The 13124-nt window shown below is 32.5% G+C and overlaps 1 protein-coding gene across 1 annotated transcript; it reads right to left on the bottom strand.

Moving 5' to 3' along the window:
- Positions 1–1885: 1885 nt before the first annotated feature.
- Positions 1886–12750, bottom strand: LOC134727804 (uncharacterized). Its single transcript, XM_063592194.1, has 9 exons — positions 12586–12750; positions 11276–11518; positions 10439–10699; positions 9450–9560; positions 7783–8175; positions 6003–6257; positions 5316–5420; positions 4237–4416; positions 1886–2175 (listed from the first exon to the last, which is right to left on the bottom strand). Exons 1-9 carry the CDS (start codon positions 12746–12748, stop codon positions 1886–1888), a joined length of 2001 nt encoding a protein of 666 aa, XP_063448264.1. The 5' UTR covers positions 12749–12750.
- Positions 12751–13124: the final 374 nt, after the last annotated feature.

The following is a 13124-nucleotide window of genomic DNA, read 5'->3' as shown; positions in this document are numbered from 1 at the left end:
CAACTGAAGACCGCTTCCGGGTGAGGTATTTTATCGCAGTGTTGTTTTCTACTCTTTGGTCGGATTGTAGTCTTTGTGACACATTCCCAATATTTATTCTAATTTTTCTTTTGGTTTGTTATGCATGTTATAGTTTGAACATTTATTATGAGAATATACACGTCGTGGTAAGTCGTTAGTATATGCAATTGCGAAGTCGTCGTCGTCGTCGCTTGTTACTGTGTAACATATTTGTTTCTCGCCCTTTATTTTGTATATCAATCATGATGTTAGTTATCTCGTTTTTATTGTTTTATAATTGTAATTACGGTGCCTTTTATAGCTGAGTTTGCGGTTAAGACTTTGCTTTATTTTGTAAGACCTCTAGCTCTTAATGTTTGCGTCGTTTGGTCTGTGATGGAGAGTTGTCTCGTTGACAATCATTCCACATCGTCTTATTTCATATTGTTTTCTGTTGTCGTATTTTTTTCTTTCTGCATCTGTATGTTTTTCCACTTATATATTTCTTTTTATCCTGTTAATGGGTTCCTACGAATAGTGATGAAGCAATAACAGTAAATCTAATCACTTACCTATATCATATACATTGATATTATTTCCCGATCCACAGTATTGAAGAAAATTACCAGGACATCGTTTTGTACAGTTTCCCGGATTTAACTTTGTCATAAAATCTATATCGTTTTGTTCAAGACAAAAACATGCATCTTCCGTTATTCCTGCAAATGTTGTACCATTGGCGATACAAAGCTGTTTACAGAGTGTTAGTTCCATCGAGTTTACGTACATAGATGTTTTGTTTAACATTTTACCGTCAAAGCACCCGACATTATCTATGAATTACAATATATAATTAGAATAATTTGTGTGTTTTACAGTGTATATGAACATCAGTAAACAATTATCGCCTTTACTCAGAAAAATATAAAAGATTTTTATCCGTGGTGTATTTTTGTCAGAAGTTAATCAAGCAAAAATCAAACGATCATTATTAACAATAGTTTGATTTTTAATTATGAGACTCACGCGTACATTTTTTTTTTGTATGACATGTATCAGCTTGCAGAAAATACTTTCTACTTTTGGATAAATAAAAAAGAGGGAACCATATTATTAGCTTATCAAATGGTTTATATTATTATTATTATTTTCTAGAATTTTTTACATAAAGTTTTCGTTACCATACAGACACAAAATAATTTGACACTGCTTCATAAATGGAAGTTCTTAGTGACATTCCAACTTATGATACGTCTTAAACACTTTCATCACTTCGTAAATTGTACTGACGCCATCACTAGTTGGTTGACCGTTATGGAATAACCGTTTCACAAATGATATCAGATATGTTCCTTACGTCGTAATAACAATTCCCTTCCCTTTCATAAATGTGACCTACCGAATTAGACTATTTACCGGACTTGTTATCACATAAGCAACACGACGGGTGCCTCATGTGGAGCAGGATTTGCTTACCCTTCCGGAACACCAGATATCACCCCTAGTTTTTGGTGGGGTTAGTGTTGTTTATTATTTGGTTTTCTATGTTGTGTCATATGTACTTTCGTTTGTCTGTTTGTCTTTTTCATTTTGAGCCATGGCGTTATCAGTTTGTTTTAGATTTATGAGTTTGACTGTCCCTTTGGTATCATTCGTCACTCTTTTTCAAGTTAGTATCACGCGTACGATTCATTTTTTAAGAAGAGATTGCACATGGTTTTAAGTGATATCAGCAAATCATCTTCACTTAAACATTTTTTTGCTTAAAGCAAAACCAAATTGTGTCATGTATATGTATCTTTTTTCTCCCACAAACCAAATTACAAAGGTATAGATCTAGAGATACATGTGTGAGATAGGTTATTCGTTTAGGAAAGTAGTATTGTTATTTCCCTTTATATTCTATCTCAATCAAATGGCAGACATTAAATTTGTGCGTACCTTTTATCTCCTCACACAGCAAATTACTTGATGTCGAGGTTGAGTCTGTCCCAGGTAAAATTTGGTTATGGTGGTCGTACTTTTCTAGTGACATATAAAAATATTGACTATTTTCGTTTTCCAAATATGGAAAATAGTCAGTTACTTCACCAGATGCCCAAGTGCTAGTATACAAAGAAAAGATATTCAGCAATCCAATTCTGGTAATTGCTTGGAGTCCGAGCCAAGGTGAATCTTAAATTAAAATTAAAACTATTCAATTCCGGATATAGATTAAAAAATATATATGAAAATTAGGTACTAGAGAGCAAATGAGGTAGAGGTTGATAACTAGTCATTTTATGAGTATTGGACCAATGACAGTAACAACTAATTAACAAAACATTGATGAACAGAAGATATTTCAAATAATTTAGACTTTAAATAAGAAGTCACATCGGCCATTTACATGTAAAGTGATTATCGTGAGCACATCAACATTTCCTCTTAGAATATATCCATATTTTGGAAATATCACCTATATATCGTGTTTTATTAGTTTAACATTAACTTGCTGTCTCAAAAATATAAAGTATTACATACGATTGTAAATATTCAAAGAAATGAAATTGTGGCTGTAATGCCATTGACAGAAATAGATAACATCTTTATTATTTTTTTTAAAGTAATAATTACAAACGTTTAATTAAATTGAACATTATTTAGATAAAACAGATTGTAATTTCTTCTTGTATCGTTAACTAATTTTTCTAAACATTTTTTTTTGTTCCAAAACATACGATAATAATTTAGGTGTTCTTGAAAGAAACGTTATCGTTTACCATACTTGAGACTAGAAGTTTTGAAAGCTAAACCATTCAAAAATTTGCAAGTCTTAAACAAAACTGCCCAACCTTTCTTAAAAGAAATTGATACCAAGGGGAAACGCAAAATAGATAGACTACATCGTGTTTAAATTCAAACAGTTAACCAAACACAAACTAAAGAAACAAACTGTTTACAAGAAATACTGATCTCCCAAGCAAGTTTAATAGGGGGATCAACCAAACTAGAGTATTACCAAAAAAAAAACAAGTAAAATATAACTGCCATAATCATTAGTTGGTATACTTTGAAAACTATATCGGGTGATACCATCCAATTTTCATTGCAAAAGTTGCTGAATACAAAAACGTATGAATATAGAATGAAATATCAGTGTTTTTAAAGAAACTAAACATGCAACCATGTATGACACTAGAAGTTTTTATAGCAAAACATTTGAATAGTAAAGTTTTTCTACTTTAGCTGTATTAGGCAAAACTTTTAGGAATTTTGTTCCATAGTGCTTCTGGCCTACGTACATTATTTGATCGTTTAACTTTTTTGGATTCGAGCGTCACTGGTGAGTCTTTTGTAGACGGAACGCGCGTCTGGCGTATTTTCAAAATTTAGTCCTGGTATCTATAATGAGTTTATTGACAGTATTAAAGGGAACTTTTGAAATCGATGCAAAGGGACGGAAAATAAAACTACCGACAAATCCGTTTCCAAATTTAAACAGCTAACCAAACACAAATTAACCAAACTAAAGTATTACCCAAAAGAACCTAAATAGAATAAAACTGCCATTAACATGAGTTGGTAAACTTTGAAAACTATATCGGGTGACACCACCTAATTTTCATTGCAAAAGTTGCTGAATACAAAGACCCATGATTATAGGATAAAATATCAGGTTTTTTTAAGAAACCTTACACGCAACCATGTATGACACTAGACGTTTTTAAAGCAAAACCTTTGAATAGTTTGACAGTTTAAAACGGGACTTTCGAAAGTATCTAATAAAAAATCGATACAAAGGGACGGAACATAAAATACCGACAAACGCATTTCCAAATTCAAACAGCTTACCAAACACAAACTAACCAAACCAAAGTATTAACAAAAATAACAAACTCTAAGGCAAATTCAATAGGGACAGTCAATAAAACTGGACAAATCAAACACTGATAATCAACGCAACAAGTACAAACAACTGTCTTACTCCATACTTTAAAAACTAGATCCAGGAACACAAACCTTATTGACATTGCATAAGGTGTTGAATCCAAGGTTACGCAAATGTGTATGTGGACTAAGTATTTACTAATACAAAAGGAAAGACACATGATTAATCAAATTTACTGTGATTTCTCTCGTTCTACCTTGAAAGTTATTGATATCATTTGAAACTGCTAGCCGTCATTTATATATTTTATAAAGTGTTTACATCAAATGATGAAACTAGAAAGAATTTTATCAATTTTAACTCACTGGCTACATAATCAAACAAGATTGTGTGGTACTCTTGGTCATAAATTGTTGCCAATTGTCCACCAATATTTCTACATGTTTCTGTCAATGTGTAGAGTTCTTCTTTGTGGTCAACAATTTCGCCAATGAAACATCTCCCGTTTATTCCTATCCATTTTTCTTTACAAATTGTTTGACTATCTGAAACAAAATGTACTTATACAAGCTAACTATTCAATATCAAATTGATGCAAATTTAAATGATGGAAACTAAGTCGTAATAAGTACCGTAAGGCAAATTCATATGTAGAAAAAATACATTTGCGAGTCGAAATGAAGTACCACCAGATGCAGTAAAGGTTGCCTATGTGAAACAATGTTCCAGGTTTTGCGTTTCCTTCATGTTTTCCCTGGTAAAGTGTTACTTTTCATAATCTGTAATATACCCGAAAGCAACTAGTTACCATTTCATTTGTTAGACAACATGACGAATGTGTTGATACGTAAGTGAAAGAGAAGTTCAACTACTTAGACCGATCGGTCACCGAGTCCCTTTCATACTAATATGTCTAAAAAAAGTGTTTTACATGTTGTTTAACAATATTTTGTCATAAACGTAACTAATAACAGTATTTCTAACATATGATCTTGGTTCATTGCATTAAATACATACATAAATGGCTGATATTTGGATAATATATAGTCTGATTTCTCTCACATAATAAGATACTGGTTTTACAATATTTATTTGTTCCGTATGATTCTTATTTTTATTTTCACACGGGCATTTACTTGTACGATCTTTGACATTATATTCCTGAAATCCCGAATTGTTGGTCAAAATCACTTGCCGCATTTAAATTTAATGACACAATAGATATAGTTCATTCCAACGATACAAATATCGATTATTGAATAAACTATAAACAAATAAAATCGATACAAAATGCAATAAATGTTTATGCCTAGGCTAATTCAAAGGAAGTTTAAGGCTTTTAATGTGTTGTTAATTTGCTTGATAAATGTTCTGCATTAGACGTCGTTGATTTTTCTACTTGTCATTGCGTTTCTCAAATACCAAAATAGTTTTATATTGTTACCTTGAAATAAACAATCCTGATTTCCACTACTGAGTTTATATTGTCCAGACAAGGTAATGCCCGCTCGAAATAATTCTTCACATGAACTATATGCAGGATACATAGCTGCAATGCATTTTGTAATTGATCGGTGACATTAAAAATAGATATATACAATAAACGTTATAATAAATAATAAATGCTTAAACTCATAAATATAATGCAAAAGAGAGCAAATAAGATGAAATTCTGTCAATCTTTGCTGACAAACGAAGCACTATGATGTAAGCATTTGCATGTTTGAAATGTCAGTTTTCAAGTTGAAACGATGTTTGTTTACTGGCTTTTGTGTATTTAGTTCATTACTAATCATAAATTATCGAAAAAGATATAAAAAGGCAACTATTAAAACGTATAAATCCGCTGATTGTTTGCACCTGTCCTAAATGTCAATGGTTGTTGTTTGTTGATGTGCTTCATAAGTGATTCTCGTTCCTTGTATTTATATAGATTGGTTATCCCGTTTGAATGCTTTTACACTAATAATTGTTGAGGTGCTTTATTGCTTTTTGTTGGGTGTGACTCAAGGCTTCGTGTTGAAGACTGTACGTTGCCCTTTAACGGTTTTCTTTAAAAATTTATAAATTGTGACTTGTATGGAGAGTAGTCTAATTGACACTTATCCCACATATTCTTATATAAACTTACAGATGTTATATACAGAAACAAAATCTCCTTCTCCACCACAAGGCTGGCCTACTGGACAGATATTATTACAGTTATGTCCCTCTACCTTAGATTCTATGGTGTTGCTGCATGCACACTGATACGACTTCCCGATCATTACATACGAACTTCCCTTTTGTCTGCAGAACTCCAAACATAATATAACATCACTGTGCTCATACACTGTCAATTGGTTGATCACCTCTGATATGTTAGTCTGGTGGCAACCAATATAATCTGGCAAAACATATACGAATCAGTAATGTGTTTTGATGAATAATTATAAATTGATTTATTGGTGTTTAACGCAAATTTCAACACTACTGTGCTAGTTAATCGAAGTCAGATTTATTGTTTAAGGAAGCCAGATTGCCAATAGGGAAGAAACGACCCTCAATAGGAAACTTACAGTTCTAGTTAATGGACGTTGAAGTCGAAAACTAGCTTTATGCAGTGATGAATAAAAGTGCACAACAAAGCATTGAAATACATTCTACACAAGCTGCAACATTAACATCCACATAGATTTAAAATATCCTAAAAGTGAAATTTCAAAAATACTGAACTCCGAGGAAAATTCCATCGGAAAGTCCCTAATCACATGGCAAAATCAAATAAGAAATACCCCAAACGAATGGACAAGAACTGTCACATTCCTGACTTAGCACAGGTTTTTCAAACGTAGAAAATGGAGGACAGAACTCGGTTTCACAGCACCAAAACTCTCGCTTTTACAACAGTCTCATCAAATTCCGTAACGATGCGTGAGCAAAACAGAAACAACAAATAAATAGTCAAAAAATGGCACACAGCACAAAACAGTGTACAGATGTTACACATTTCAATCAAAAGCTACAAAACTTGGAGAAAGTCGCAATGCAAACACGACAAGCATGCATTTGTGTAAGAAAATAATTGGCATCCAACTATAATGGTATAGTTTGTCATAAATGTACATGTACTTCCTGGTGGGTTTTTTTTAAATATATAAGTGATATTAATCGCATATTTTAATATTTTTTCTTTTTCACATATAACTGTATAAGTTTAAAGATACAGTTGATAGGTGTAGAGCGATCTTTAAAAATGGTCTAAATGTGAATATGTGTATCGTCTTCAAACATATACCAAGTCTACCAGGATTAAATTTGTTGTAAAAGAGCGAGACTCGGTTCTCCTACGAAAGACGTCGATCGAATAAAAAACGTCTCTCTCTGTCAATAAATGGTATGGAGTATAGAAATACAAAAAAAACTTACAAAATGTATTTACATCACATTGGCGTTTGTTTTTGTTTCACTTCAATGTTGCTGTTGTTCAGTTGATTTCCTCTTATACTTTCCCTCGGTTATAATATGCATCACTGATTTGTTATCTCTCAATCGAATTAGGACTTACGAAAAGCGGTATTCTATTGCCTTCATTTATTTACGGGTGTAATACTATTTTTGAGTGGTTTAATGAATAATATACCGACAGAGTTATACTATATTTTAAAAGAAACTGAACAAATAGGTACCGGGGTTGATATGTTGTACGCCAGACGCGCATTTTGTCTACAAAAGACTCATTCCCAGGTTTAGATTGCCCGTAGCTGTATTTTGCACAACTAAGAGTCATTTTTGTGATTTATTCCCTGCAGCTTCATATTGGATTTGGTATATCAAGAGTGTTTTTTTTTCTTTTGAGCGCGACGAAGACAAAGTTTGGCATTGAAATTATAAGAATCTTTAATGAGTTAAAACATTGTTATATGTATTACCTGTATTTTGTTCACAGATGAAAGATACTTCTTCGTTTCGTTTGGAATGGCCATCATAAGTTCCTGCTTTGGTTAACCTGACGTGTAGATGCAAAAATGATGGTATAGATTGGACTGTCGAATTATCTATGCTCTGTTGACCATTAAACCATCTATAACGCTTGGTGGGTTGAAATGAATACAACCCTGTCGCCCAATGTTCCACGTTCGAGAACTGTTCTGTATTAGAGACAATAGATGAAATAAATGTTCTTTCGGCACTTTCTTCCAAACAGGCGACATATGCATTGTACTTGCTACAGTGCACTACAGCTTCTTCAAAGTGTAATCGACCGGGAACAAATCTATAACAAGCAGAACTAGTATTGCCTTTTATCCATGATCTAGGACAAGCTAAAGATAGAATTGAAATACAATTAGTTATTTAAGAAATAAGCATTCCATGACCATTTAACATTCTGTTGAATATATGACTGTACATTGCAGTTCGTTTTTATTCTCTCTTAAGCATATAAAGAAGAGGATGTGGTGAATCAGAGTACCAAAGAGACATTCCTCCACCTAAGTCATAATGCATAAAAAATTACAGGTCAAATTACTACCTTGAATCCGTATCTTAAGCTCACACTGAACGGCAAGTTTAGAAGGGCTTGAAAATGACTAGTGTAAAATGATTCAAACAGGAATAAAAACGATCTTACTAACACATGTATATCAAAACGAACATAAAAAAAAATTGGAACAAAATTGTTAGTGGACTTTTAGAAGCCAACGTATAATATCGCTTCATTGATATTTGAGTGACCGTTATATAATGTCAAATGCGGACATTGACATTTCTAATCGCCGTTATCTTAGTTCCGTCTATTCCCCCTCAAATTTGACTTTGAATACCGGATATAAACCCTTTTATATGCTGTTGTTGGATGTTTCATCGTTTTTCTTCAAGTATGTGCCTCAGAGTTTAACCATTTGGTATATTCTGCCATTCTATTAGCAATAAATGTGTGTTTTTTTTATTTGGCTTATTTTCTTTTTAGTTTTAACTTGTAGTATATTTCAATTATCGACATTTATCTCACTGATAGCTTTATCATCATTTTCGATTTATGATTTTCTGTACTATCCCTTTGAATCGATAATCATTATACAATGTATAAGGCCATTTTTTTCTTAATTAAATGTACAATAAGAAAGGTGACTAAGTCACGGAACCAAAATTATTTAAAAAACACTTTTCACTTGTTTGCAAATGATATCCTAACGAACACTAGTACCATTAAATCAATCAGATATTCTTGTAAAACTTTACAATTTTTTTTTAACATATTGTATTCTGAATATAAGTTGGATTAAACTAGTTGATCGGCGCATAGTCTATTCAAGACAAACATTGTACCCTCCGAAGCACCTGAGATCACCTCATAATTTGGTGAGGTTCGTGTTTCTCAGTCTTTATGTTGTGTCTTTTGTGGTGTTATTTGTCTGTTTATCTTTTTATTTTTACCCATAACGTTGTCGGTTTATTTCAAATCTATGAGTTTGACGCTCCATCTGGTATCTTTCGTCCCTTTTTTGTGTAGTCTTCGGTTTCTCTCTGATAATAAATTGATGTTGTATGACCGTTTACGACAAAATGTAAATTTATCCATATATAGTATGCTTACCCGATACTGAACAATTCTGAACACTCGATGTACCCGTTGTGTAAAATTCTGACCCACCTATACCTAGCAATTCTAATTCATTACAAGACTGAGCCCCTTTGTAACCTGCGACTGGAATAGAAAATATAATAACTGTATCTTAGTATTTATCAATAGATTATTTTCATATACCGACTTTTGACTTCGAATTATATAATTCATCGTCATGTTACCTTTTCTGAGGTAGGACATCCTGTTACTCGGTAAAGTACTATCAACCAGGATAAGTATCATGAACATATAATCGGTAATTTGAGGAGAAACTTTATGTTTTTCTGATTATATTGAAGTTTAAAGAAAATGTAAAATAGTAAATTTCCCACCAAAGTTGTACCAACTGAATGCTTTATTTTACTTTTTACCTGGCTTTTACTTGAATTGGTACCAAGCTGTCTTATCACGAGAAAGGTAAACCGTCCACATATGGTATAAACCAGAGTAAATAAACCGAAAATATGAAAATAGTCAATTCAATCATATTTTATTAATCATATGCACATGCGCAAATTATCATGAATAACAACATGTACCATGTGTATTATCAATATGGAAGGGGGCTGCAATAATAAGAACTAAATCTCATCATATTAAAAATTATATGAGGTACATTCTTATATGTGATCTTCAGTATTACATGTGTCATTGAAAATATCCCTTTGATAATATCCCTTTGCTACTATATGCAGTTTATCATCTATGCGTTTGGCTTTTGCCTATTAATACACGTTCAAATTACTTGCATTACTAGTTTACATCGGAACTACAATGCAGAGTAAGCCTATAAGAAACGTTAATATATCACCCAAAACATTTGAAGATTCAGAAGAAAAATCCACATATGAACACGATCATGACATTTTTTCAACACACGGGAAGATAATCATGCACATGTCACTTTTGAAAATATTACCAAAAAAACAATAAAATTTAAAATGGCAAATTGTACAAACCATTAATAGCTGTTACAGAAGTGTGTCCTCCACACGTTTGTCCTACGTTACCAGGACATACTGTATTGCATTGATCATGTGATGCGTTTCTCCAATCAGAAGGTAGATTGTCTCTGCACCAACAAGTTATATTTTGAACAAGAGCATATTCCTTAAATTGACCTTTGCATATCTGAGTACAAAAGGTCAGTGTCATATCTTCTTCGGTTGACGTTAAAGCACCAACTTCCGTCATGTTTGATTCCATACATCGGTAATTGACTGAAACAAAAAAGATACTTCTATAATAACATTTCTGAGTTTAAGTGTTTCTGTTGTGTCGTTGTTCTCCTCTTATACTTGATATGTTTCCCTCGGTTTCAGCTTATAACAGGGATGGTTTTTTTTCTCAATCGATTAATGACTTTGGAATAGGGGTATTCGAACTACTGTTGCCTCTATATATCTACAACTATTATTCACAAATTCATCGTTTGATTGGTTAATGATTACTTGATGCACGTCACGTCAGCGCAATTAAGACATCGATAGTGGTCTGGTAATTGAATATAACAACAAAACATTAATACCGTGATAAATATCAAAGATACGATATGATGTGCAATCATTGGCGTTTAGCATAAAATCGGGTTATTTAATTTAATTAGAAAAATAAACATACATCTTGCTAGGTTATCATTATCATATTATGTTTTCAATAGTTGTCAGAGGTACCTGGCTTAAAGATTTTTTATGAATTGATATACATTATTGAAAAAAGAACATTTCAAAATATTCGTTAATGGTTTTATAGATTAAATTAATTTCATTTAAAAAATGACTTAAATTTACATTTACCTGATTTCTTGCATATCACACTCGCATTAAGAGTACAATCATGAGAGAACCAGTGTAGGCCATCCTCGCTCTTTTCTTCTTTCAGAACCATACAGTCATACGCAGAATTTTTAGATGACGGTTCACTTGGATCAAAGAATGTATATTGTAAAAGATTTCCATCCGTCCAAGTAAAGGGTCCGTCCTCAATGATTCTGTTAAGGCCAATAAACCAGGGCTCGTCTTTTCTATCACTCTCGTAAACTATGAAGACGAAAAAACTGAATATCAACAAGGACACCTTCAGTAAACCAAATTTCTAATCTTATATAAGCGATATTTTAAATTATTGCTGTTCTTCGTATCAAAGTAAAGCTTTCAACACATGGTAAATACAGATCATGTGTTTGGTACATCTGAAGAGATCAAGAAAAGAATCGTTTCAATTTTATCAGATTTGGTATTTATTTATCTAAAATGCACATGAACGATTAATTGATAACTGACAATAACTAATGATTACATTAGATGAATGTTTCATTATTATACGCTATTCTGATTGGCTAACCGCACATCACGTGTTGTCCTTAAGCAATTGTATTACACAATAAAACTTATCCTTCATGAAAACACGATGTCCGACAAAAAAGTGCACATGTGAATTAAATAGAAAATTGATAAAATCCGTGTTTCATGATCCTAGCTAGAAAAATGTTATGATAAATATTGAATGCTTCTTTTTGTAACTTCATTGGGTTGTAAAAGTGTTGACCGTGCGCACAATTTTAGAATGAAGCGCTTCCGTATTCGGTCAACGCTTTGACCCGAATGAAGTTAAAAAAGAAACATTTATTCTTAAATACAATTCATCGCCCATCTTCTAAACAATGCCATGGTTAAAAAAAAACGACAAACAGACAATCAATAGCACACAAAACACATCATATCAAAATGAACACCTAGCAGTACAAACCCCCCTAAAAACTTGGGGTCATCTCATGTAATCCGGACGGGTAAACAGATCTTGTTCCACATTAGGCAACCGTTGTGTTGCTCATATTAGTATAAATATAATAAACCAGGTATAAAACCCAATGCACGGTTTTGATTTGAATTTACAATCCGTTAAGGACTTCAAGAAACATCAAGACATTTTCTTTTTCGGAAGACGGTCCAAAGAACCACAGAAGAATCAATTCAATCACACAGTCAATGCTATATTAGACAAAAATAGATTTAAAATATTTAGGTTCGTTCACAGATACTTAATCGGATTACTAAAATCATTTTTTAAACTATGTATTTCAGATGATTGTCATATAAAACATCACCTTTTAGATATTCGTTTATAAAATTCGATTCCGCTTCTTGAAGAACAGACACTAGTGTAGAATTGAGGGCTGCACATTGGACTCTTGCTTCCTGAAATGACTGGGGTTGTCCAACAAATAAATAACATGTATCTTTGTAGCCAACCCAATTGTCATCACACATTGTCCCGTCTGTAAAAACAACATGCCATTTATTTAACTGTTTCATTAAATATGCGTCTCATTTTCGATATTATAAACAATTCTGATGAGATTATTTTGCAGTTCAACGATATGATTCATGATTTATATGGAACAAAATGACACAGAATGGTGGCTCTATACATCACCAAAGTCGCGTGATGGCTTACATAGCTGGATATGAACCATATCATTGTAGCATATTAAAAAAAAACGCATACTTTTACTTTAGAATGATACGCTTTCGCGGTAATAGATATTGCGACACAAAAGTAATTTATTTAATCGTTTTGTCCATTCCATAACATGTAACATTTTATTTTTTCTTATTTGTAAATCAAATAAAATTGAGAATTGAA

The sequence above is a fragment of the Mytilus trossulus genome, chromosome 8, assembly GCF_036588685.1.
Source record: "Mytilus trossulus isolate FHL-02 chromosome 8, PNRI_Mtr1.1.1.hap1, whole genome shotgun sequence".
NCBI classification, from domain to species: Eukaryota; Metazoa; Mollusca; class Bivalvia; order Mytilida; family Mytilidae; genus Mytilus; species Mytilus trossulus.
The sequence above is the reverse complement of the archived record's forward strand: the minus strand, read 5'-3'. Positions and strand labels throughout refer to the sequence as shown.

Excerpts from the sequence above, each read along its gene's own strand:
- LOC134727804 (XM_063592194.1), bottom strand. The coding sequence starts at position 12,748 with ATGTGTGATGACAATTGGGTTGGCTACAAAGATACATGTTATTTATTT. Across the intron at positions 4,417-5,315 it reads TCAGGATTGTTTATTTCAAG|ATAGTCAAACAATTTGTAAA; the intron begins GTAACAATATAA and ends ATTTTGTTTCAG. Across the intron at positions 2,176-4,236 it reads CTTGTTTGATTATGTAGCCA|ATTCACCTTGGCTCGGACTC; the intron begins GTGAGTTAAAAT and ends TTTTAATTTAAG.